The sequence below is a fragment of the Podarcis tiliguerta genome (assembly GCF_965153285.1).
Source record: "Podarcis tiliguerta genome assembly, chromosome: W".
Classification (NCBI taxonomy): domain Eukaryota; kingdom Metazoa; phylum Chordata; class Lepidosauria; order Squamata; family Lacertidae; genus Podarcis; species Podarcis tiliguerta.
The window spans coordinates 17626441-17654308 of record NC_139552.1 but is presented as its reverse complement, the minus strand read 5'-3'; the positions used below and the strand labels follow the sequence as shown (position 1 = coordinate 17654308).

The 27868-nt window shown below is 46.0% G+C and overlaps 1 protein-coding gene across 1 annotated transcript in view; it reads right to left on the bottom strand.

The window, feature by feature from the left end:
* LOC310668798 (inositol polyphosphate 5-phosphatase OCRL-like) overlaps positions 1-27868 on the bottom strand; it is a gene marked incomplete at its 3' end in the record, with an annotated part of 733402 nt that overhangs the window by 573938 nt on the left and 131596 nt on the right. Inside the window, 6 exon segments of the mRNA XM_083422126.1 lie at positions 391-500; positions 5953-6006; positions 7348-7622; positions 7730-7829; positions 8461-8643; positions 14166-15559. Coding sequence (XP_083278252.1) covers positions 391-500; positions 5953-6006; positions 7348-7622; positions 7730-7829; positions 8461-8643; positions 14166-15425 — 1982 coding nt within the window. The 5' untranslated portion in view covers positions 15426-15559.

The window sequence follows — 27868 nt, the reverse complement described above, 5'->3', positions numbered from 1 at the left end:
GACATCCCTCCCCATGTTCTAACATGTACACTCTAGGAATGTTGTCATTGACTGCTCCTGTGTTTACATCCCACACCTTTGGCAACCAGGAGTTCCATGCAAGCAAAGTGAGCAGGTGAAGGAGAGCTGGATCTCTCTCTTCCTCCGTGGCTTGGTGTCCATTCTGGCTGCAGAGGAAAGGAAGTCCATCCAGCCCTCAACTCTAGCCCTCCTCCAACAGCTTGCTTAGCAGAAAGCCATTTTTAAAATATGTTTTACTAGCCTGCTCAGGAGGATGGAAAGGCAGGACACTACTAGCATCTCAGCAGACTAGGAAAAACAAACAAGCCTTGCAGAAGAATGATTGAGAGGACTTACTTACAAAGGCTCAACTATCAAGCAGACGCTTACCTGGAGTCCCAGCGATCTGTTTTAGAGTTAAATTTGTACGTCGGGATGAACTTGATCTCTCCCTCTGTGAAATCAGCAAAAGCTGTCTTTTGGGTACACTGAGTGTTTAGCTAAAGCCAAAAAGAAATCGCTTATCAGCAGAGAAGCAGAAGACCCCCTGTTGCCTGACAATGGAGTCTATTAACAGCCACTGTTGTGCTGGAAGACCAAGGTGAAGTACTAGTAGGTTAAAGGTAAAGGTAAAGGGACCCCTGGCCATTAGGTCCAGTCGTGACCGACTCCGGGGTTGCGGTGCTCATCTCGCGTTATTGGCCGAGGGAGCCGGCGTACAGCTTCCGGGTCATGTGGCTAGCATGACTAAGACGCTTCTGGTGAACTAGAGCAGCACACAGAAACGGCGTTTACCTTCCCGCCGGAGCGGTACCTATTTATCTACTTGCACTTAGACGTGCTTTCGAACTGCTAGATTGACAGGAGCAGGGACCGAGCAACAGGAGCTCACCCCGTCGCGGGGATTCGAACCGCCGACCTTCTGATCATCAAGCCCTAGTCTCTGTGGTTTAACCCACAACGCCACCTGCGTCCCTACTAGTAGGTTAGCCAGGTGTAAAAAAAGGGGTATACCTGCTGAAATCTTATCTCATACACAATTATTAAAGGTACAGGATGCTTGTGCATTTTTGCCCCATGTCATCTTAAATTACTTTGCTGCATCACACGACAGGAAAATCCTCTAACTCAGGAGTAGCAGACACATGGCCCTCACAATGCTGCAGAACTACAATTCCCATCATCCCTGATTACTGGCCATGATGGCTGGAGCCAACAGGAACTGCAGCTCAGTAACATCTGGCAGACCACAGGTTAGCCATACCTCCAATAGACAATGTTATATGTACCAATAATCCATACAAACTGTTAACAACCACCAGAATACACCCCAACACTAGGCGCAACTGCAAACCATCCTTTTGCATCCTACGTTGGCTCCCAGGACGTTTCTGAGCACAATTCTCAATGTTGGCGCCAACCTTTAAAGCCCTAAATGGCCTCAGCCCTGAAAGAGTGTCTCCATCCCCATTGTTCAGCCCAGGCATCAGGGTCCAGCACCAAGGGCCTTCTGGTGGTTTCCTCACTGTGAGAAGCAAAGTTACAGAGAACCAGGCAGAGGGCCTTCTGAGTAGTGGCACCTGCCCTGTGGGACACCCTCCCGTCAGATGTCAAGGAGATAAGTAACTATACAGCCTTTAGGGAAGTTTTTAATGTTTTTTGATGGTTTTGCGTATGTTGGAAGTCTGAGGCTGCCCACCCTTGCCTTCCTTGCAGCATCCTTCTAAAAGGGCTAAGGCATGACTACTCTCACAGAGTTTACATCCACCATAAGGTGCAGCAATCAGGCCTCTGTTTCAACACGAAATACCAATGATCCTTATGCCAAGTGGGAGAAAGGTCGTCAACATGATGAACAAACAAACCTTGGAGAGAAAAATGTAAAACAAAAAGCACCAGCAATTTAAGAGGCCTCATTGAGGCTGCTGCTGCACTGTGGGTTGGGGAAGGCCGCTCCCCCCTTACGCTGATTCCACCTGGCCTAGGGGGCGGGGCCCAGACTGACTCACCACCGCCACAGCTTAAGAGGCCTCATTGAGGCACTGGGACACCACTGCTGCTGCTGCACCATGGGTGTTGAGGAAGGCTGCTCCCTCCTGTAGGCCCATTCCACCAGGCCTAGGGGGCGGGGCCCACACTCGCCACCGCTACAGTTTTAAGGACACTGGTGTTGCTGCAGCAAATGTTAAAAATGTTTTTATATATTTTAAAGTGTTTTAAAGGGGTTTTTACTTTTTACTTTGTTGTACCACCGTGAACGGTGGTTTTTATTGATGTATTTTTATTTTGTTCTGTTTTATTTTGGTTTGGGGTTGGATATTGAGTGGGGTGGGGATTTGTTTTGTTTGGTACAATTGTTTTTGGTTTGATTTTTTTTCTATTTTGTAAATGGAGGTTGGTTTGAGGCTTGGGATTGCTACCGTAGTGGGGCGAGGGAGGTATAGCGGTGGGGGCAGATGTCATAGGCGAAGGGGATCAAGATACGGATATGCTCGTACCAATTCCAATCTGCGCCCCATCCCGAGGGACGAGGGTAGGGTGAGCAAGGATTACTCACCTCCGTCACTGGTGTTGTGCAATGCCAGGTCTATAGGCAACAAAACCGCCACCCTGCAAGATTTCTTCACCTCACAGGGGGTTGACCTGGCTTGTGTGACGGAGACCTGGGTGCGCGAAGGGGAAAATGTTACCTTACGAGAGATGGTGCCCCCGGGTTTCTCCGCCCTCCACCAGTCGCGGACTGTGGGCCGGGGGGGGAGGGGTGGCATTATTAATCCAGGAATATTGTTCTTTCAGGGCTCTACCATCGCCATCAATCCCCGGCATTGAATGTGTTGGCCTAGTGTGGGGCTCCGAGGTGAGCTTGGCTGTCTGGCTGGTGTACCGGCCACCTAGCGCACCAGCAGCCACCCTGTCAGGCCTGCTGGAGGTGGTGGCCTTGGAGTTCCCTAACCTATTGGTATTGGGGGACTTCAACATCCATGCTGATGCCACTCCCTCCTCACAGGCTCTGGACCTGGCGTCTTCCATGGCGACACTAGGGCTCTCCCAGTTTGTTTCAGGCCCCACACATCAAGCAGGCCACACACTGGATTTGATCTTTGGCGTCGGTATAGATGTGATCATGTCTCCTTCGATGAAGGTGCCATGGTCTGATCACTACGCTCTGAAAGCCAGGATTGATTTTCCACCCCCACCCTGCTTAGGCTGATGGACCCTGATAGATTCCGTCAGGCCTTGTGGGACCTTGCTCCCCCTGGCAACTCATTGACTGAGCTTGTTGAGGGCTGGAATATCCAGCTCCTAGCAGCCATTGATGAGATCGCACCTAGGCGCCCTCTGCGACCCCGCAGAAACCGGGCTCCCTGGTTTACCGAGGAGCTCCGGAAAATGAAGCGGGACCTCAGACGGCTAGAGCGAGTATGGCGGAGTGCCCGTGACGGAGCCTCAAGAACATCTTATAGGGTTTTTATGAAAACCTACGAGATGGCAGTGAAGGCTGCTAAGAAGTCCTACTTCTCGGCCTCCATTGCCTCCGCTAGCTCTCGCCCGGCGCAATTATTTAGTATAATTAGGTCTTTAACGTCCCTTGAAGGACAGCCAAATTTAAATAACAATTTGACACACAGCTGTGAGGCATTTGCGAGCTTTTTTGCGGAGAAGGTCCTGTTGCTCCGACATGACCTCCCTGCCAATTTGGATACAATAAAGGAACTGGAGGCCCTTCGACTGTCCTCGGGTCCAGTATTGGACCACTTGGACCGGATATCCCCAGCCGATGTGGACAGACTCCTCCGAGCTGGAAAGCCCACCACCTGTCCTCTTGACACGTGCCCGTCTTGGCTGATTAGAGCGTGTCCAGACGAGGTGCAGGCCCCCCTGGGTGATATCATCAATTTGTCCCTTGGCACCGGGATATTCCCAGGGGAACTGAAGGAGGCAGTGGTGCGCCCGCTCTTAAAGAAAACATCATTAGATCCCTTAGATCTATCCAATTATCGCCCGGTTTCGAATCTTCCATTCCTGGGTAAGGTAATTGAGAGAGCGGTTGCTGAACAGCTTGGTAGGTTTCTGGATGAAACATCGGCTCTCGATCCATTCTAGTCCGGCTTCCGCGCTGGTCATGGGACCGAAACGGCTCTGGTCGCCCTAACAGATGATCTCCGCAGGCAGCTGGATCGAGGCGGGTCGGGGCTGCTGATTTTTCTAGACCTGTCAGCAGCCTTCGACATGGTCGATCATGAACTCCTGGACCACCGCCTTGCCGACGTGGGGATCCAGGGCACAGTCCTTCAATGGCTGCGCTCGTTTCTCTCTGGTCGGGGACAGAGGGTGGCGCTTGGGGGGGAATTGTCATCGCGCCACTCCTTGGTGTGTGGAGTGCTTCAGGGTGCGATTCTCTCCCCAATGCTTTTTAACATCTTTATGCGCCCCCTCGCCCAGCTTGTCTGGAGTTTTGGGCTGGGCTGCCATCAGTATGCCGATGACACCCAACTCTATCTGTTGATGGATGGCCATCCTGACTCGGCCCCAGACACACTGACCAGATGTCTGGAAGCTGTGGCTGGATGGTTATGTGGGAGCCGGTTGAAGTTAAATCCTTCGAAGATAGAGGTCCTCTGGCTGGGACGGGGCGATATGGGATTGAGGGGGCAACTCCCATCTCTTGCGGGGGTGCAATTAGTGCCAGCATCGTCCATTAAGAGTTTGGGTGTAATCTTCGATACCTCCCTCTCTATGGAGGCGCAGATTACAGCTATAACAAAGGCGGCATTTTTTCATCTCCACCAAGCTAAGCAGTTGGCTCCTTATCTCTCTCGCCCTGACCTAGCCACTGTGATCCACGCGACAGTCACCTCCAGACTGGATTATTGTAACTCACTCTACGTGGGGCTGCCCTTGAGACTGACCCAGAAACTCCAGCGGGTGCAGAATGCAGCGGCAAGACTCCTTATGGAGTCTTCGCTGCGAGATCATATTCATCCGGTACTATACCAGCTGCACTGGCTCTTGGTGGAGTACAGGATCAGGTTTAAGGTGCTGGTTTTAACCTTTAAAGCCCTATACGGCCTAGGACCCTCATACCTACGGGACCGCCTCTCCTGGTATGTCCCACAGAGAAATTTACGATCTGCAAATAAAAACATCCTGAAGATCCCAGGCCACAGAGAGGTTAGGCTGGCCTCAACTAGAGCCAGGGCTTTCTCGGCCGCGGCTCCAATCTGGTGAAACGCTCTGTCACAAGAGACTAGGGCCCTGCGGGACCTGAAATCTTTCCGCAGGGCCTGCAAGACAGAGCTGTTCCACCAGGCCTTTGGTCAGGGCGCAGCCTGACCCCCTCCTCTGGCAATCTGTACAGAATTTTGCTTAATGGTTGCCATCAATTTGATTTTAATTAATTTTATAATGAATGTTTTTAGAATGTTGGATTATTTTCATTGTTGTTAGCCGCCCTGAGCCCAGCTTCGGCTGGGGAGGGCGGGATATAAATAAAATTTTATTACTACTACTACTACTACTATTATTATTATTATTGGAAGTATCTCCTGATAAGAACATGTGAGCAACGCAGATTTTCCAGACAGATGCAAAACCTAGAGCAGGAAAACTTAGACCTTTAGATATTGCTGGACAGCAGCTATGCTGGGGCTGATGGGAGTCCAACAACATCTGGAGCGTTTGCTGAGCTAGGAAAGCCCTCTAACTGGGAAATTGCAGAGCAGTCCTACGTATTCCAAGGCAACCCTCCAACTTAATTGGGACTTGCTTCTAATTCAGGTTGCACAAACCTGCAACCTTAAAAAGCATTTGTAGAAGTCGCAGTCATCCTATGTTCTTTGCTCCTAACTGCCTGAAAGTGGTTTCTCTTGCCTAGGCTGCGGTATCCCAGACAAAGGAAATAAACAGGCCAATATCCTAAACCACCACATATAACGCAAAGATGTCTCTCACCTGGTCGTAGGTCAGAAGTCTCTGAAGCTCATTTTTAGTGATCAGATGACAATGCTGGAAAAAAGCAAAGCAACCACAGCTACAGGCTAGCTCACGGGGTCGGGGGGCAGCCTGCTGCCACTTCCTGCAATATGTAGTAAGACTGATAACTAGGATTGGGCAGTATGATCATATTAGGCTAGTGCTCTGTGAACTAGACCGGCTCTTGAACTGCTTCCAGGCCCAATTCAGAGCATCCCATTTGGCCTTTCAAGTGTTTCAAGGTTTGGGAAAAGGGTACCAGAAGAAGGCCCACTTATGTTTGCACTGCCTCTCCACTGACTAGAATCCCTTTCCCAGGGAACTCCTGCTCTTTCAAGTATGGCAGGGCCTTTTCAGTCATGGCACCCTACCTTTCAGAAGAATCTCCCAAAGAGGTTCACCTGGCTCCTGCTTTGATGTCCTTTCAGCAAAGACTTTTAGAATTTCCCCTGATTCTTGAATTCATGGGCAGGGCGCTTGTGGCCCTCCAAACCCTGCTGTAGTACACAGGAACATAGAAAGCTACCTTATATTGAGGCAGACCATTGACCCATCAAGCTCAGGACGGATTACATGGACTGGCAGCAGCTTTCAGGCAGAGATCATGCCTAGCCCTATCTGCACACACTGGTGACTGAGCCTGGAACCTTCTCCATGCAAAATGGCCGCTCTGCTTTCGCGTTACTGCCCTTAACAAACTGCAACTCCCACCCCGATCACTGGAGAAGTTGCCCACATTTGCTATAATCTAATCTAGTACATCTCTGCCACTCGGTTTATGTTGCTCTCTACTGGCTGCTCTAGTAGAAACCTTAGTGGTGCAGCTGCAGCAGCAGGGATGGTCGACACTGCACCCTCCTGGTGTTGCTGAAGTGGAACTCTCATGAGCCCCAGTCAGCAAGGCCAATTCTTAGCAATTATGGGAATTTTGGTCTATCAACATTTGGAGAGCACTATGCTGCCTGCCATAAAGAAGGCTGATCACCGAAGAATTGATGCTTTTGAATTCTGGTGCTGGAGGAGACTCTTGAGAGTCCCATGGACTGCAATAAGATCAAACCTCTCCATTCTGAAGGAAATCAGCCCTGAGTGCTCACTGGAAGGACAGATCCTGAAGCTGAGGCTCCAAGATTTTGGCCACCTCATGAGAAGTGAAGACTCCCTGGAAAAGACTCTGTTGTTGGGAAAGATGGAGGGCACAAGGAGAAGGGGACAACAGAGGACGAGATGGTTGGACAGTGTTCTCGAAGCTACCAGCATGAGTTTGACCACACTGCGGGAGGCAGTGGAAGACAGGAGGGCCTGGCGTGCTCTGGTCCATGGGGTCACGAAGAGGCGGACACGACTAAACGACTAAACAACATCTAGTTTTACATCCAGCGGAGACCCACAAGTTACATCAGCCAAGGCTCTCTCCCTCCAAGCCCTCGAAACGCACTCGTGTTTCATGATTGTCAGCTGCGGCAGACCCTGGTCAGGGGGCAGGAAGCTCATCTGGGCACAGATATCCTTGTAATCCTGGTTTTGGCGCTCAAAGTCTTCCACGTGGGCAGCAAGGTGGGAATTGACAACGCAGAAGCTGGTATTGTTGCAGACAAACCTCACGGCCACACACCCCTTGTTACCCTGCAGGGGCGGAGCAAAGATGGCTGTTAGAGAGCAAGCAGGAAAGAGGGGAAAACTGGTTGGCAGAGATTAGAAAAACAGATAGACAGACAGAAAGATAGATGTAGGGAATTCCGCTGTCAGGGTCTACTCCCCATCTTCCCCATGATGCCTGTGCCCACTGTCTCCCTCATCACTTCCTTGATGCGGCTGAGCTGGTCCTTCCTGACAAAGATGAGCACCAGCTGCACCTAGAAGATGCAAGGTACTGGGATGTCTACCAGCTCTGTTCATTGCTTGCTGTCCTGGGCCAGCTGGATGCAGATAGGAGTGGCAGGGGGCACCAACTGGGGATCCCCCAAGAGAAGAAGGCTCAGAGCTAGGGAACTGGTGGGGGGGGACGACGACGCTGAGTCGTCAGAGGGAGAAGAGGGAGCAGACTGTGAGCAAGAGGAGGTGTTGGAAACTGAAGAGGCAGGAGGGCAGGAAGATTCTGTGGCAAACAGCAGCCCAGAATCCGAGGCAGAAGTGGAAGCTGGAGGCGGGGGTCAAGAGGCTGCTGAAGAAGCCAGGGGGTCTCCCCATCCTGCTGCGATCAGCTCCCCTCCCTGCTAGTCTCTCAGAACACAGAGAAATTAAGAGGATGGAGCAAAGACAGGCAAGGTGTCAGAGTCTCAGGTTGCTTGGGAAGGACCAGGGGGAGGAGGAGACTTCAGAGAGTGGTGGGAGGGTAGCAACCTTCAGCCTTCACAACTATGTTAGCTTCTTTTGAATAAAACACCACTGACACCAGGTGTTTTTTCTTGCTGACCACCTCCTCCTCCTCACTCCAGCTCCTGACAGCTGTCTGGCTGCTGAAGAAATGGGTGGGGTTGGACTTACTTTCTTGTACTTGGATTTGGAACGCAAAGCCTTTTCCACAGCTGTCAGCCACTCTTGCTCCTTTGTCGAGTCCAAGTAGAAGAAAGCCTCTGTGCTCAGGTCCAGCTCCTGGAACCGAATGCCCAAGTGCCAAAGAGAAGGATGTGGAACTGCAGGAATAGGACTCCAATCGGAACAGACGTGCTGGTTAAATATGCAAAGACAACAGGAGTGTGCAAGGGCAGGCAAGATCAGGACCAAGAACAAACAAGTAATACCAGCCACTTCTTCCTCAGCTTAGCTATTCTGGGCCCCAAAGGAGCTTTGCTAATCAAAGAAAAAAAGCTTTTTCCTTGTATTTTTTAAGATGTGTCAGCCAGCCTGATATTTAAGCACTATCCCAGTAGCCACAGGCAACCAGAAATTCTTTAAAGGCAAGTGAGTTGGTTGATCTCTCCCTTCTTCCTTCACCTGGCAACCTGGTTTCCAGGCTGACTTTCTGGGAGCAGAAAACCACCTCTCAGATCTGCTGTGCCAACGTCTGTTTGCTAGAACAGCTCTCTGGTGGTCAACTTCGGCGTTGCATTAAAAATCATAAAATTAATTTAATTAAATTTATAAAATGTCTTATACCCAGAAGAAGGCTGATGGAGGGACACCAGCAGAAAGGAGGAGTTCTAGACAAGAACCTGATATTAAAGGAGATCTGATGAAGATGTTTGCAGATCTTAAGACAGAACTTAAATCAGAGACACAAAAAAGTGAAAAAAATATTGAAACTAAATTGGAGCTGGTGGACAAAAAGGTAGATGTTACAGTGGAAAAAATTGATGAAACAGTCAAGGAAATGAAGGGGCAGATGAAAGATATGATAAAACGGACGCAAAATCTGGAAGAAGGGGCCAAAAAAGCTAAAACGGAAGTCAAGGAGATTAAAAAGCAAGAAGAGAAAATTAAAGTAGAAGTAGCTGAAGACACAAGAAGAACTTTGGGATGCTATTGCGATGAATGAACTGAGAGAGAAGGAGAATAATTTGAGACTTAGACTGGTGCCAGAAGCCCAAGGAGAAGAGATAAAGGAGAAATTGATAAGAGAAATTGCTATATGGTTGGAGATGCAGGAAGAGGACGTTGCAATGTCAATACAAAATGCTTTTAGAATTAAAGTGAGAACAACGAAGGCTAAGAAATTTCCAGGAGACTGTTTGGTTATATTTAAAGATTGAGAAATGAGTAATTTAATTTTACAAAAGAATAGGGAGAAAAGATTGAACATTGATGGAGCCAACATAGTTATTTTTAAAGACGTCTCACTTCGGTTGTTAAAAAAATGGAACCAATACCAACAGCTGGTGCAAGCTCTGAGGAAATACAAAATTGAGTTCAGATGGGAATTCCCAGAAGGAGTCTCATTTGCATATAAAGGAAAGAAACACAGGATAACAAGATTGGACGAAATGGACAAATTTTTTAGAAGATATAAAGAGCTGGGAAGAGAAGAAGAAGGAGCAGCACTGGCAGAAGCAGGAGCTGGAGGAGGAGCTTCACAAGAATCAGAGGAAGAGGGAGAGGAGGGAGAAGAAATAAAATTTAAAGACTTATATTTTAAAATTAATAAGAATTCAATATGACGTTGAAATTATGGTCATGGAATGTTAAAGGTTTGAACGAGAAAAAGAAGAGGAATAAAATTGTACACTATTTAAAAAAACAAAACTTTGACATTATTTGCTTACAAGAAACACATGTAATGAGAAAACACCGAAAAATTTTAATAAATAAAAAACTAGGAAATTTATTTCATCAGACAAAACTAAAAAGAGAGGAGTTGTATTATACATTAAAAACAAATTAGAAGCTCAACAAATCTTTAAAGACGAGGAGGGCAGAATTGTGGCTGTGGAAGTAAAATGGCAACTTTTGGTCCATATATTCAAATAAAAATCCTTCCGGTGGAGACTAAATGAAAATCTTTTTGATGATCAAAAAGTTGCAGAAGCACAAAACTGCTTGAAGGATTATTTTTTAAATAATATGAATCAGGGAACAAAAATAACTACAGTTTGGGACGCTAGTAAAGCAGTAATGAGAGGATTCTTTATTCAACAGAACTCAATTAAGAACAAACTAAGGGAAAAGGGGGAAAAAGAAATTTTAAAGCAGATAATGGAGAATGAGAAAAAATTAGTTACTAGCCTAGGTGACAAAAAAATTAAACTCAACATCAAAGAGTTACAAGCACAATTTGCAATGATAATTAATGAAGTGGAATGTAATATTAAAAGAATGAGACAAAGGAATTTTGAATTTGCAAACAAATCGGGAAAATTGCTTGCTTGGCAGATAAAAAAAAGGAAAGAGCAAAATACTATACATAGAATAATAGTGGATAATAAAGAGATTGATGATCCGAAAGGTATAAGAAAAGGATTTGTGGACTTTTATCGACAATTATACCAGAGAAAAGGAAAGGTCAATATAAAAAAAATAGAGGAATATTTAAAAGAGAAAGGGGTGCAGAAAATTCCGACAAAAGAAAGAGATAATTTAAATGAGAAGATTGAATTTGAGGAGATTAGAAATGCAATAAAAGATATGAAAACTGGAAAGACGCCGGGACCAGATGGACTAAGTGTAAGATATTACAAAGAATTAAGGGACATCCTACTTGTACCTTTGAAAGAAGTTATGAATAACATTCTAGCAAATAGAGAAATACCAGAGACATGGAAAGAAGCGTACATTACTTTAATTCCCAAGCACGACTCTGATTTAAGTCAAGTTAAAAATTTCAGACCGATCTCGCTTTTGAACAATGATTATAAGTTATTTGCAAACATATTAGCAAACAGATTGAAGAAAGTTTTGAAGGAGTTAATACATAAAGATCAGGCGGGTTTCCTGCCGGGCAGACAAATGAAGGATAATATTAGAAATATAATTAATGTGATGGAAGATTTGAATGTTAAAAATGACAAACAAGCTATGTTAATATTTGTTGACACTGAGAAGGCTTTTGACAATATTTCTTGGGAATTTATGTTTAAAAAAATTGAAATGATGGGAATAGGGCAAATGTTTTTAAATGGTATTAAGGCTATATACATGGACCAAAGAGCTAAATTGATAGTTAATAATGTGATGACGGAAAATATAAAGATAACCAAGGGCACAAGACAGGGATGTCCTTTATCACCATTGTTGTTCATCGCAGTCTTAGAAGTGTTTTTAAGGGCGATCAGGAGTAATGAGCAAATTAAAGGGATAAAGGTGGGCAGAAAAGAATATAAGGTTAAAGCTTCCGCAGATGATTTGGTATTAACCTTGGAAGATCCTATGAATACAGTATCGGAAGTATTGAAAGAAATTGATAAGTTTGGACAATTGGCAGGATTTGTGTTGAATAAGAAAAAAACCAAAGCAATTATTAAAAATACTGATCAGGAGTTAGTTAATAGATTACAGCAGCAAACTGAGATAGAAGTGGTTAAGAAAGTAAAATATTTAGGGGTTTGGTTAACCCCCAGGAGTATTGACTTTTTTCAGAACAATTATGTTCCAACATGGAATAAGATTAAAAGGGACCTTGAGGTTTGGGGAAGAATTACAACGATAAAAATGAATGTGCTACCGAAGATGTTATTTCTATTCCAAACAGTTCCAGTAATCAAGGGGGCAGCAATTTTTAAAAACTGGCAAAGAGAAATTTCAAGGTATATCTGGCAGGGTAAGAAGCCGAGGATAAAATTTAAGATTTTAACAGATGCAAAAGAAAGAGGAGGCTTCGCCCTGCCAGACCTGAAATTATATTATGAAGCATCTTGCCTCTGTTGGTTAAAGGAATGGATAAAATTACAAGATACGGATGTGTTAGACTTAGAAGGTTTTGATAATAGATTTGGGTGGCACGCATATTTGTGGTATGATAAGAAACGGGTCCACAAAGGTTTTGAAAATCATATTATAAGAAGGTCCTTGATTGAAGTATGGGAAAGATATAAAAATCTGTTGGAACAAAAAACTCCTTATTGGTTATCACCGCTGGAAGCGATGAGTGTGAAGAAAGTCAATATGACAGGGGGTTGGGTAACATATGAGAAATTGATATGTAAAAGTGAAGGAAAATGGAAAATGAGACCATTTGAAGAAGTGAAGAATTATGTGAATGACTGGCTGCATTTTTTTTCAAATTAATGAGATGTTTAGAAAAGATTTAAATGAAAGGGGCTTTGCTGATAAAGAATCCAAATTTCAGACTGACATATTAAATAATGATTGTAAGATCTTAGCAAAAATGTATAAGATATTGCTGGAATGGTATACGAAGGATGAGGAGGTAAAATTTGTGATGATTGATTGGGCCAAAGATATAGGACATAATATACAAATGGAGGAATGGGAAAGACTGTGGAAAGATGGTTTAAGATTCACTGCATGTACTGCTATAAAAGAAAATGTTATGAAGATGATGTATCAATGGTATATAACCCCCGTAAAGTTAGCAAAAATGTATAAGATAAGTAACAAATGTTGGAAATGTAAAGAAAAGGAAGTCACTTTCTTTCATATGTGGTGGGAGTGTAAGAAGGTAAAATGCTTCTGGGAAATGATTTATAATGAATTGAAGAAAATGTTGAAATATACATTTACTAAGAAACCAGAAGCGTTTTTACTTGGTATTACAGGGAATGAGATAAACAAGAAAGAGAAGAAGTTATTTTTATATGCAGTGACTGCAGCAAGAATATTGATGGCCCATAAATGGAAACAAGAGGAGCTGCCTACCATAGAAGATTGGAGAGCCAGAATGATGGACTATGCGGAATTGGACAGAATGACAGGAAGGATTCGGAATCGACGAGATCAAAGATTTACAGAAGATTGGGAGAAGTTTATTCAATATTTGCAAAAACTAAGTGATAACCAGATTACGTTTGTAAGCTTTAAGGAAGCTCTGTGATGTGAAAATCTAATAATAAGTATAAATAATGAATTGAAGCTACCAGAATAAATAACAATAAGTAGGATTGTGTTAAAAGTTATAAAATGAAGGAAGTTCAGACAAATTGAGGGAAGTCAAAAGAATGGAATTAAGAGGTAATTAAGAAGTTCAAATGTACAACTTTGTTTTCTTTTTTGTATTTGTAAACCAATAAAATATAAATTTTAAAAAAAACAACAACAGATCTGCTGTGCCAAGCTTGTTTGCTAGAAGATTACCCTGTAACACCCTTGTCCTCTTTGCAAACCTCCTAAATGGCTAGCCTTCTGTGTTTCCATGCTGGCCATGAAGGAATGGGCATTCCCCACTCTGAAAACAGCACAGAAATACAGCCTGTCTAGTAAAGGGGTAAAAAGAGCAAGCTAAACAGCCTCTGTAAAACAGTAGGAAGCTGCTAACTACACACTGATAAACATATCATAAAAGCAGACATGAAAAACAAATGGCCACTAAGTACTACTAACGGTACAGGGAAATATCCAAAGCAAAAACTTTGTTTGAAGTAGTAAGCTTAGCATAATAATAATAATAATAATAATAATAATAATAATAATAATAATAATTTATTATTTGTACCCCGCCCATCTGGCTGGGTTTCCCCAGCCACTCTGGGCGGTTCCATAGAAACAAAAAATACGGTAAAATATCACAGATTAAAAACTTCCCTGAATAGAGCTGCCTTAAGATGTCTTCTAAATGTCAGGTAGTTATTTATCGCTTTGACATCTGCTGGGAGGGCATTCCACAGGGCAGGCGCCACTACCGAGAAGGCCCTCTGCCTGGTTCCCTGTAGCTTTGCTTCTCGCAATGAGGGAACCGCCAGAAGGCCCTTGGAGCTGGACCTCAGTGTCCGGGCAGAACGATGGGGGTGGAGACGCTCCTTCAGGTATACTGGGCCGAGGCCGTTTAGGGCTTTAAAGGTCAACACCAACACTTTGAATTGTGCTCGGAAACGTACTGGGAGCCAATGTAGGTCTTTCAAGACCGGTGTTATGTGGTCTCGGCGGCCGCCCCCAGTCACCAGTCTAGCTGCCGCATTCTGGATTAGTTGTAGTTTCCGAGTCACCTTCAAAGGTAGCCCCACGTAGAGCGCATTGCAGTAGTCCAAGCGGGAGATAACCAGAGCATGCACCACTCTGGCGAGACAGTCCGCGGGCAGGTAGGGTCTCAGCCTGCGTACCAGGTGGAGTTGGTAGACAGCTGCCCTGGATACAGAATTGACCTGCACCTCCATGGACAGCTGTGAGTCCAAAATGACTCCCAGGCTGCGCACCTGGTCCTTCAGGGGCACAGTTACCCTATTCAGGACCAGGGAGTCCTCCACACCAGCCCGCCCCCTGTCCCCCAAAAACAGTACTTCTGTCTTGTCAGGATTCAACTTCAATCCATTAGCCGCCATCCATCCTCCAACCGCCTCCAGGCACTCACACAGGACCTTCACTGCCTTCACTGGTTCTGATTTGAAAGAGAGGTAGAGCTGGGTATCATCTGCATATTGATGGACACCCAGTCCAAACCCCCTGATGATCTCTCCCAGCGGCTTCATATAGATGTTAAAAAGCATGGGGGAGAGGACGGAACCCTGAGGCACCCCACAAGTGAGGGCCCAGGGGTCTGAACACTCATCCCCCATCACCACTTTCTGAACACGGCCCAGGAGGAAGGCGCGAAACCACTGTATAACAGTGCCCTCAGCTCCCAGCCCCTCTAGACGGTCCAGAAGGATGTTATGGTCGATTGTATCAAAGGCCGCTGAGAGATCCAGCAGAACCAGGAAACAACTCTCACCTTTGTCCCTAGCTCGCCGGAGATCATCAACCAGTGCGACCAAGGCAGTTTCAGTCCCGTGATGAGGCCTGAATCCTGACTGGAAGGGATCCAAATGGTCCGCATCCTCCAGGCATGCCTGGAGTTGTTCAGCAACCACGCGCTCAATCACCTTGCCCAAGAATGGAAGATTTGAGACTGGGCGATAGTTGGCCATACTGGCCGGGTCTAAAGATGGTTTTTTAAGAAGCGGTTTAATGACCGCCTCTTTCAGCGGATCTGGGAATGTTCCCTCACAGAGGGAAGCATTCACCACCCCGCAGAGCCCATCGCCCAGCCCTTCCCGGCTTGCTTTTATTAGCCAGGATGGGCAAGGATCAAGGAGACAGGTGGTTGGTTTCACGCGTCCAAGCAGCCTGTCCACATCCTCGGGGGTAACGGATTGAAATTGATTCCATGCAACTTGACCAGACAGAGCTCTAGCACTCTCCCGCCCCGGCCCTGCTCCCACGGTGGTATCTAGCTCCTTCCGAATATGAGTGATTTTATCTGCATTCCAGCGGGCCACCAGGGAATCAGCTGAAAGGCCATCAACATGGGATAAAGCATCCACTACCACTCTCTGGAAACCATTTGGATCCATTAAGTGGCGGGGGCGGACCATCCAAATTGGTCCCACCTCTCTGCAGAGGGGAAGGGTCGCTGAGAAGTCCAGTTGCACCAGGAACTGATCTGACCATGGCACTTCTTTTGTTTCACTTTTACTTAGTGTCAGATCACCCACATCACTAGAGGTGAACACCAGGTCTAAGGCATGTCCATGACTATGAGTTGGGCCAAACTTATTCAGGGACAGCCCCATGGAGGCCATGCTTTCCACGAAGTCCCGAGCAGCCCCTTGTAAGGTCGTGTCGGCATGGATGTTAAAATCCCCTAGGACAACCAAACTAGGTGTCTCCAGGAGAAAATCCGCCACGACCTGAAGCAGCTTGGACAGGGAATCCTTGGTGCAGCGGGGAGGTCGGTACACCAGAAGGAATCCTGTACTGCCCCTATTGCCCAACTTCCAGAACATGCACTCAGAGAACTGGATCTTCCCAGTAGGACGCCTGGTGCAAGCTAGTGACTTCCTAAAAATCACTGCAACCCCCCCTCCCCGCCCACATGACCTGGGTTGCTGTGCGTAAGAGAAACCTGGTGGGCAAGCAGCGGCAAGGACAGGCCCATCTGCTTCCTCCAACCAGGTCTCTGTCACACATGCCAGGTCAAATCCTCCATCCACAATCAGGTTGTGGATGGCAGTGGTTTTATTCATCATTGACCTGGCATTGCACAGCAACACTTTCAGGTCATGTGGGTTTCCCCTGTTGATTCCAGTATCCATCCGGTCAAGGCCAGACCCGGAGGCAGGGATAGTCTTCAAACAACGACTAAACCTGCCTCCTCTGTAATGACATGGTCTGGTCTTAGCGTAACTCCGCCTCCTGCCCATGATCACCGAGATTGGATGTCCCAGTGCTTTCCCCCCTGTGGCACTTGTCCCAGCCATCGTATTGGCTGGGGAGCCACTCCCCGGCAGCCCTGATCCCGCCCCTTAAAAACAAAACACAAACTATACAGAACCAATAAAACAACAACAACAACAAAGGGAGCAGAACAATTATACTACAATTAATCCCCAACCAACTATCCATCCCACCCACCCACCCCAACAAAGGAAAAAAGGAAAAAAGGAATAAAAATTTAAATTGCCACCGACTGCTTGAGGACATTTTAAAGCACATTAACCACCTGGAACAGGGAAGCAATGGCAGAACACTACCCACACTTCCCCAAAAGTTTGTTCCAAATAAGGGCCTGGGCCACGCCCCCTGGGCCAGTTGGAAAAGGCCCTGGAAGGGAGCAGGCCCTGCAGTCCTCACCCAGCCGATGGTCCGAGGCTTCCCCGCAGCAGGAGTCCCTTTATAGCCGGGCGAGACGGCCTGGGCCACGCCCCCTGGGCCAGTTGGAGAAGGCCCTGGAAAGGAGCAGGCCCTGCAGTCCTCACCCAGCCGATGGTCCGAGGCTTCCCCGCAGCAGGAGTCCCTTTATAGCCGGGAGAGAGGGCCTGGGCCACGCCCCCTGGGCCAGTTGGAATAGGCCCTGGAAGGGAGCAGGCCCTGCAGTCCTCACCCAGCCGATGATCCGAGGCTTCCCCGCAGCAGGAGTCCCTTTATAGCCGGGAGAGAGGGCCTGGGCCACGCCCCCTGGGCCAGTTGGAAAAGGCCCTGGAAGAGAGCAGGCCTGGCAGTCCTCACCCAGCCGATGGTCCGAAGCCTCACTGCAGCAGGAGTCCCTTTATAGCCGGGCGAGACGGCCTGGGCCACGCCCCCTGGGCCAGTTGGAAAAGGCCCTGGAAGGGAGCAGGCCCTGCAGCATTATAAGGATGACCCACACCAAGTATTGGGGGGGGGGTCACACCTCCCTGTCCTCCAGCACAGCTTTTAGCTTCAGTTTTGGATTAACTGCATCTTGTCACTATGTCTGAAGCTGCACAAACCGCTTCATTTGAACCATGGCTCATTGAAACAAGCCAACTTCCAATCGTGGGTTTACAAAGCTGGTAAAATGAACCACCATAGGATCTGGACACACCAAACTGTGGTTAATTTAAAATCCAAGTGAAAGCTTCCCAATAGGCTTGGGGTGGGGGAGAGGTGTGCAAACCTGGAGGAGAGGCTGCCGTCCTGCTCATAATATGAAGCCACGGTTCAGTATGTGGCACCAAGGGAAATTGCCCACCACAACTAATACTTTCAAGTACCCACCCATGTGGCCTGAGTGAACAGGACAGACTTTGCCTGGCACCCAACAATAAAGCTGTCATGTAGATGTCGCTTTCTCCAGCCCCAATTCTGATACAGGTTCCACTGGTCTTTGCACTTTTGCATGATCTGACCTGAAATTCTGGGTGTTGACATATTCCTTCTCTCTCTTGGCGAGGACGTGCTTGATGAGTCCCTCTCTCTGTCCGGACTGCGTATGTGTGGAAGGCACAAAGAGCTGGCGCATAGTGTGGGTCATTGGGGTTGCTTCTTGCTCATGCTCTCCTTGTCACGGATACGCCTCAGGGAGATGAGAACAGAACTCAAGTAGTCCTTAAAAGCAAGGAGGCGGGAGGGCACAGTACACCTCTAAGGCAACTTACAGCCAGCTTGGTGGCAGCGGTGGGGGTGGAGGCTCCTGGCGGGCACTCATTTGCTGATTCTGCAGGTTTCTTTCCTTCTCCATGAAGTTATCATCGAATCCCAGAATTCCTGAGAGAGGAAAAGACTTCAGAGGTTAGAGAGGCTTCAGAACCTTATACCAAAGACCGAATCTGAAAAACATCAACTCAAGAACTATCGGCCTATATCATTGCTTAATGTGGATTACAAAATTTTTGCAGATATCTTGGCTAGAAGTTTGAAGAAAGTCTTAGTAGAGGAGATTCACAAAGACCAAGCAGGCTTTCTCCCAGGAAGACATCTATCAGACAATGTGAGGAATATAATAGACATTTTGGAACTTTTACAGGAAAGGATAAATACAAAAGCAGCTTTGATATTTGTGGATGCGGAGAAAGCCTTTGACAATATTTCTTGGGGTTTTATGAAGAAGAATCTCCAAGGTATGGGGGTAGGCCAAGAATTTGAAAATGGTATAGGTGCAAGTTTGCAGAATTGCAGGCATTTGCAAACCCTTAAAGTTGTGACAATGGCAGATTCAACTAAACGTTCCTTAGAGACCGTAGGCACAGTGTTCTTGAATTGTTTGCATACAGAAATTGACGCCTATGTGCTAAAGGGAATGAAGGGGTGTATTTTGCCTGTCTCAGAACTTGATAGAGATGGGTTTAAAACTGTGTTTGAAAATGGGGTTTGCACTATTTCAAAGAATAACGTATCTCTTTTGCAGGTGGAATGCAGAAATGGGTTATATTATTTTGAGACAAGACCAGATGAAGTTGAACAGGTTCATGCTGGTTGTGTGAACTCGCCTACCCATAATTCTTGTGTTCATTTATGGCACCGCTGTTTGGGACATATTAATTTTCAGTATGTTAAAAGGCAACCTGAATTATCAGAAGGGTGCAAAATGAACAAATGTACTAAGTATTTGGCTTGTACTGCATGCAAAAGGGCGAAGGTTCATAGATGCAGCTATCCCAGTTCAGGTAGGAAATCTGACAAAGTATTCCAACTTGTGCATATGGACCTATGTGGCCCAATGCCTGTTGCTAGCATGGGAGGTTCGAGGTATGCACTGTGTCTCTCGGATGACAAAACAAAAGTCACATGGTTTTTTCCTCTCAAAACAAAAGCAGATACTGCAGAAACAGTTAAAAATTGGGTTCATGCAGTAGAACTTGAATTCGGTACTAGAATACTTGCTTTTCAGACAGACAGAGGGTCAGAATTTACCGGGTCTGTGTTGCAGAATTTCTTTAAGAAAAAGGGAATTAAGCATCGTCTGTCTACACCTTATTCCCCCCAAGAAGGAGGCGTGGCCGAACGTAAAAACAGGGTTCTGCAAGAGTTGGCAAACTCTATGTTGTTTGATTCTAAACTCCCTCAAAGTTACTGGGCGGAAGCCTGGCAGACGGCTACTCATATTCTGAACCGAGTATATAATTCGGTAATTGATACTACGCCATATTTTGCTTTATACGGGAAGAAGCCCAAAGTTAATTACTTTCGGGTGTTTGGATCTCAAGCCTATGTACTTATCCCAAAAGCGTTAAGGAAAAAGGGAAGTCCAAGGGCTAGGAAACTCATCTTTTGTGGATACGAACCACACGCCAAATCTTGGAGGTTCGTGAACCCAGATGGGGTTACTACAAGAGTGGTCATCAGTAGGAGCGCTGAATTTTGTGACCAATCCGGATGGACTCACTTACATTTTGAGAGATGATTTAGGCATTTATGCTGAGAATGAAAGTCCAGAGGGTGGTGAGCCAGAAGGGGATGGTGCACATGGTTCAGATGCAGATTCTGACCAGGCACAAGGTTCTTCTCCTAAGGTAGAAAAGCCAGAATCTAGGAGTGTTCCAACATCGCCAGTCAGTAGGCCTAGCAGACAGCAAAAGCGAAGCAGGTCGCCTGCAACCCCAAGCCCAAGGGAGGTATCTAAACGGAGGTCTTTATCCCTAGGGGCGCATCCAGATATAAAGTCTGAGACAGATTCTGACAGCCAACGGTCAGAGGGGGCACAAGAGGAACAACTGCGCAGATCAAAACGTGCCACAAAGGGCAAACCACCAGAGCGGTTTAAGGTGACAAGTGTATACGTAAATATGGCACAGTGTGAGCCAGATAGCTATATAGAGGTACAACAGCTTCCAAGCTCAGAAGCCGTAAAGTGGCAGGAAGCAATGGAAAAAGAGATGGCTTCAATGAAGTCTCTCGGTGTGTTTACAAGTACAGAACTTCCGAAAGGGCAACAAGCTGTAGGTTGTCGATGGGTATATCGTTTAAAGCCCACAACTACTGAGGAGTTGCAATATAAAGCCCGACTAGTTGCAAAAGGATTTTTGCAGCGCAAAGGTGTTCACTATTCTCAAATCTATGCCCCTACTTCAAGATCGGAGTCATTAAGAATGCTTTTAGCCTCTTCAGCTAAGAAGGGAAATAAGCTGTTTCATTTCGATGTCAATGTGGCTTATTTAAATGCAGACTTACAGGAGGAAGTCTATATGACACCACCACCAGGTTTTGAAGGAGACAAGCCAAACCAGGTCTGGCGCCTACACAAATCCATTTATAGGTTGAAACAGTCCGCCTGTAATTGGAATTCCTGCTTAAATGAAGCTCTAGAGAGCATGGGGTTCAGAAAGAGCGCAGCAGATGCGTGTCTTTATCTAAAAGGCTTGGGATGTGAACAAGAAGCAGTTTTGATATTTGTTGACGATTTATTATACAGTGGAAAGGACGATAAACTTGCACAACAATTTGCCACAAAGCTTGGAGAAAAGTTTCAGATAAAATCACTAGGCACTGTATCTGTTTATCTAGGAGTTAAAATTCAGCAAGATGAAAATGGGAACTATTGGCTCAGCCAAGAAGCTAAGATCCAGTAGTTGCTGGAAAGGTTTAAAATGGATGACTGTGCTGGTGTTAAAACCCCAATGGAGTTAAGTTACACAAAGGATGCTCAAGCCGAGCAACAGGCAGAGTTCAGTAATCCCGGGGATTACCAGTCAGCGATAGGCAGTCTACTCCACATTGCACAGTGGACTCGGCCCGATATAACATATGCTGTCAACATGCTGTGTAGACAAGCTGAAAAACCATCAATGCATGCTTGGCAAGGAGTAAAAAGAGTTTTAAGGTATCTCCAAACTACCAAAAGGTTTCGCTTAAAACTATCAGCAGAGGGCAGCACACAACTTGAATGTTGGGCCGACAGCAGTTGGGCAGATGCTGGACCAGATAGAAAATCAGTGTCAGGAATGGCAATAAAATTTGGAAATGCACTAATTGGTTGGAGATCAAGAAAGCAATCACTTATAGCTTTAAGTTCAACTGAATTTGAGTTCAATGCATTATCAGATGTATGTAGAGAACTGGAATTTTACAAGCAACTGGTACAAGAATTGTTTGGAGAATGTTCCCTACCTATCAGAGTGTGGGAAGACAATCAACCTTGTATTAAACTAGCTAAATCAGGTCGATTCAAGGCACTCACAAAACACTTGGATATCCGTTATCAAAATGTATGCCAAAGTGTAAAACAAGGTTTAATTGAACTAAAGTATTGTCCAAGCAAAGAAAATCTCGCAGACGGTTTTACAAAAGCTTTGAGTCCGCAATCTCATAAATATTTCTGTTCAGGTTTAAATTTGAATTAAGGTTGGTACAGCTCAGTGTTACGAGCGAGAGGGGGTGTTGGTACTAAAGGGTTAAGAGGTAACAAGTCGCTCTAATCACTGAGCAGCTGGAAGTCATTAAGCATCCAGGAATGTGAGTTAGTTTGTATAAATAGTCAGTTCACCCGTGTGTTTTCCCTCCGCCTCTTTTTTGACCTGACTCGCAGACTCAGTTTGTGGCCATGGGCGTGTTTGCTGATATGAGTTAAGTTTAGAGTAAATGTTTTCTTTATGCCGGAGATAAAAGCATGTGTGCTTTATCGCCAGGGTTTTTCTTTTGTAAATAAAGTTTTTTTTCTGAGTTCCAAAGTGCTTGCTCCAGGATTCTTCATTGAAAGGTACTGACTCTCCTGCCTTCTTCAACCGCTGCACGAAATTCTCTGCTGAGACAAGATTTATGGCGTTGGAAGCGCACTGGACGTTTACTTCACATTAAACTAATTAATGGACAGAACCTTACTTTTCCTTTCACAGTGCTACGATTTCCCGCACCCTTAAAAAACCATTGTTCCCAGGACTTTTCGGGTGTGGGTGGGAGGCGATGTGCTTTACATGTGCGGTGTGTAGGCATCTCCCAGCACATGTGTGGGGGGATTCAAGACTAACTCTTATGCTTTTCTTCCTTAGACCAGCTTGATGTTGAAAAAGAGGTTCTCTGGGTTGAGGAACACACGCCATTTCACAGCGAAGCAGAACACGGGCCGAATGGTCACTCTGCCATTGCATTTAGTGAAGCCAGACTGGCTTTGCAAAGGAGCTTGCCCCTGAAGCCAGTTGGTTGCCTGCCTCTGGCTGGCTGGCGGCTTGGCACCACCAAAACACAAAGAGACAGCGCCATGCAACCTCACACCCAAAGATTTCTGCCCATGCTTCAGACATGCAGCCCTAAGAGCAGCTCTGACTCCCACTCTAGGCCCCTCTGCCCCAGTCTTCCTCCTGATGTAGGCTACAGGATCTGGGAAGTCTGATCCAGCTTTGAGGTGTGGTTCCATATGGCCGTTAGTACTGTTGTGTTTTTGCCAGAGAGCCACGTGGTAAGTAAGATCTGCAAGCATGCATCCTAGGGGGTCCTCTTTAGTCCTCAGATGTGCCCACAAAGGCATGATCCAGCACCCTCATGCCACAGCTGCCTCTGGAGTGACCCTCCCTCCGGTAAGAGGCATGCCTCACAGCTGAGTGCCTGGTTGTTTGTGTAGGGCGGAGGCTGGGAATCTTGTGGGCTCCCAGATATTGCCAGACCCAATGGCCTTCTGCCTCAGCCAGCATGGCCGACGGTCAGGGGTGATGGAATACAACAGCATCTAGAGGGCCACACAATTCACCATCCCTGGTCTAGTGAATTTGAGGTTCTTGGTTTCTTTCCCTCTGCCCCCTTTTGCCTGGAAAACCTCTAGCACATGTTGTGTGGGATAACCAGTCTCATAAAACCAACATGCTTCAGTCTAATTAGTGCATGAAGGGGTTAACACCATAGAGTAAGCTGTCCTGCCATCTTAGCCATGTCTCTTCCCCTTACCTTGGGAGTGAGTTCTGATCTATTCTGGTATTCACTTCTTCAGCGTTTAATGTACTGTAGGTTTTTCCTGATTTTATGGTTTTATCTTTCTGTAAACGGCTTTGATGTTTCTTACCATCTGGTAGTGTTTAAATTTTATGAAATAATTAATTTTGAACAAACAAACAAACAAACAAACAAACAAATAAACAAATAAATAAATAAATAAATGGGAAGATGTAAAACCACAACCTCCGAAATGAAAGCTTCTGTGCCTCCAGACAGATGTTTTTGCCTGGAGGGGGGCCGTATTCTGCAATGTGCTATCGATGCAATAATAGTGCAGATTTCTAATGGACTGTCCACGCAAACATCATTCTGCTTTCTCAGTTGCTCTGCAATGCTTCGCCAGGGTTACCACATCATGGCCCCCTGGGGGTGCGCTCCTGTGTTGTAGCTCAGGAAAAGCAGGACAAAATTCCTCTAGTATGGCTCACAGTGAGGGCTGCTGAGAGCTGGGAGAGATCTCGGAGGCCAAAGAGTTTGCTTTTCTGCTCAGTACAGGGGATCTTGCCAGCTCTTCACCCCTGACTGGCCGAAGATGCCCATCTCTCTTCCATGCAGCTCCACAGCGTGCCTGGATGATGACTCAGATGGAGCTGGAGACACCATTCCTGAAGGATGCAATAATCTTGCAATTGTGGTGGAGCAACTACATGTCATTTTGCTTTGCAAGTTGTTCTGTGATGCGTCCCCTGTGCTACTATATTATTATCAGCCAGAGGGGCCCTCTTGAGCTATAAAGCACAACTTAAGTGGGACAAATCCCCCCCCCCCATTACATTTAGATGGATTTAGGGGAGTGCAACTGGTTTGGTCACTCTGGCATGAAGCCTTGCGGGCTCCACAGGGGAAACTGCAACTATGATGTTGAATAGACGTTGAGAGGCGTGGGGGCACTGAATTTTGGCATCGTACAGGGCTCCCCTGGAATTTGAGATGCCATGGTTCACCACTGAAGAACATTTGTGGTATGAAAAAGGTACCTGGTTTCAGCTGGAAGTTAGGGGGCACTGGTTGGAAGGGTCGGAGTATGTCTGTCCCGAAAGCTTTGCAGGCACGAACAGTACTGAATACAGTCTTGCATATAACTGCCCTCCTACTGTCATGAATAGCAACAATCATGAATCGACAAAAACGGGCATCTGGAAGGAACCACTATGCCAACAGGATGTCGGACTGAATGGGCCTTGCCCTGACCCAGCAAGGCTCTTCAAATGCGCTTATGTTCCCCTGACTTTGGGGACGCCTTGCAGGAGTCTCACCCGTCTCATGGCTATTCTTCTAGTGTGGACCAGTTCGACAAGCTCTCCCCCGAAAGCAGGTGCACCATCCAGAGCATGCTGGCGCTGTACCTGAAGAAGAAAGCGAACACAGACCAGGAGGCAGGGACTTCTAGGGGAAGCGAGGCCTTCATACGGGAGGCCTTGACTCCTCACGTGTTCCACGGGATCAGCTTCAACCCCACCACCCAGTCTTCTGCTGCAGCAGAGGAGGATGGGCATTCCTCCCCTTTCAACCATCTGGCAGAGTCACTCTTCCCCCTGGCCCAGAACAGGAGGCTCCTTCCCAACACGCAGAATGCCTTGCACGTGATCGGTGGGCCTGTGCTCACTGTGACATAGGCAGGGCCGGATTTATGTATAGGCTAAGTAGGCTGAAGCCTAGGGCCTCTAGATCTAGGGGGCCTCACCAGCCTGCCCGCTCCCCAGCTCTGCAGACAGTCTTCCCTCTCCCCAAATTGCAAACCCAAGACTTCATGCAGGACATTTCTCCCCCATTTCAAGGACATTTTGCTTCAAAAGGAAAGGTGGACTTGGAGAAGGCAAGCAAAATGCGAGGGAGATAGTGAAAGATACAGGAAATTGAATGCAGATTTCCAAAAAATAGCAAGGAGAGACAAGAGGGCCTTCTTAAACGAGCAATGCAAAGAAATAGAGGAAAACAACAGAATGGGAAGAACCAGAGATCTGTTCAAGAAAACTGGAGCTATGTGTTGCAGGAAAAATCCGAGGGCTCCCTTGGACAAAAGGTAAAGACACCAACCAGAGTAAATTGGAGCAAATCAGCAGCCTGTAGGCTTGGCCTTTATTGTACTGTTGCAGCAGGGTGTTCCCCTCACTCGCAGGAGAGAGGAAAGACCCAGAACAATGGTGTGCAAGACCTTATAAAAACTTTTGAAATTCCCCTCCTCTAGGTCAAGCCCACCCCCAGAAACATCATGCATACGTTACAGAAAGGAGGGGTTGAGGGAGGAGTTGTGGTAGTAACCTGAGTGTCCTGTCACCTGGCTGGTTCCTCCTTTCTCCCCCTCCCATGAACCAGTTGTGAATAACAAAGAAAAGGTGCAGTTTCCTTCCCCCTGAGGGGAATCCGGCCATGGTCCTTTTGTTGCTGTCTGCCCTGAATATACAACCATATGCAGTCCATTGTGTTCATGAAGGCGGTGAGTCTGAGCCCATCAGGATGCTTATCTAGCTTGTCATGCCCCTCCAGGTGCAGTACAGGGGATTATGGCTGACCGTCACCAGGTCACCCCCCTTAGCTAGTCCTTGAGATATGGAGTAGAATAAAAGTGGAACAGTGCAAATCTGATGTATGGTTGATTTTCTATGAATTTATAACAGAAGTGTAGCGTATGTAGTGTGTGAGTGTGAGTGTGTGTGAAGTCTGTACAAACTGAATGATTGGGGGGGGGGTTTTCCTGCTACAGATGAAAGGAGCATTTCATACAAAGAGTACCATGATAAAGGACAAAGGTGGAAAGAACCTAACAGAAGCAGAAGACGTCAAGAAGAGGTGGCAAGTATACACAGAGGAATTATACCAGAAAGATATGGATGTCTCATACACCCCAGGTAGTGTGGTTGCTGACCTTGAGCCTGAAATCCTGGAGAGCAAAGTCAAATGGGCCTTAGAAAGCACTGCTAATAACAAGGCCAGTGGAAGTGATGATATTCCAGCTGAACTATTAAATTTTGTTAAAGATGATGCTGTTAAGGTGCTACACGCAATATGCCAGCAAGTTTGGAAAACTCAGCAGTGGCCAGAGGATTGGAGAAGACCAGTCTACCTCCTTTAGAGGAAAAGGCCTTGAGGGGAGGACCTGTTGCCTCCACAATCCTTCCTAAACATACATAAGCTGAGAGTCAATTGTCCGGCAAATGTGGTGCTGTGGGGAGGCAGGAACATTTTCCTGCAGTTAAGTATTTTCTAAGTTCCTTTCCCGAAACTTCCCCAAACGGTTCTGAAGCCTCTCTATTTTTTTTTTTATAAATATTTTTATTAAGTTTTACATAAAAATTAAAAACAACATACAATAAACAACAGAAAAAACAGAAAAAAAGAAAAAAAATGCAGTTACACAAACATAAAACACCAAAAACAACAAAAATAAAAACAATTTTTTCTTCATATTAGCCTTGCATTAACTTATTTCTCCGACTTCCCCTAACCTCCCATCCCTGTATTCCAGATCATACAATTGAACAACAAATCCCTTCCCTCTGTCTTATTTAAGTTCTTATCTTAATTTATTGTATCCTAATTTATCTTATTTAGTACTTATAGCTTAAAATATTGAGTCTTTCAATTTTTTAAAATTTTTTACCAATAACCTTTTACATTCAATCTGATGTCGTTCTAACATTCATTAATCTTGTAGTATTTCTGTAAATAGTCTTTAAACTTCCTCCAATCTTCTTTCACCATCTCTTCTCCCTGGTCTCTGATTCTGCCAGTCATTTCTGCGGATTCCATATAATCAATGACTTTCATCTGCCATTCTTCCAGTGTGGGTAATTCTTGTGTCTTCCAATACTGTGCGATGAGTATTCTTGCTGCTGTTGTAGCGTACGTAAAGAATGTCCTATCCTTCTTATGTACCTGTTGGTTGACCATGCCCAGGAGAAAGGCCTCTGGTTTCTTCGGAAATGTGTATTTAAACACTTTTTTGAGTTCATTATAGATCATCTCCCAGAAGATCTTAATCCTTGGGCACGTCCACCAAAGGTGAAAAAATGTGCCTTCAGTTTCTTTACATTTCCAACATTTGTTGTCGGGCAAGTGATAGATTTTTGCTAGTTTGACTGGTGTCATGTACCATCTGTAAATCATTTTCATTATATTCTCTCTTAAGGCGTTACATGCCGTGAATTTCATCCCAGCGGTCCATAACCATTCCCAGTCAGCTAGCATTATATTATGACCAACATCTTGT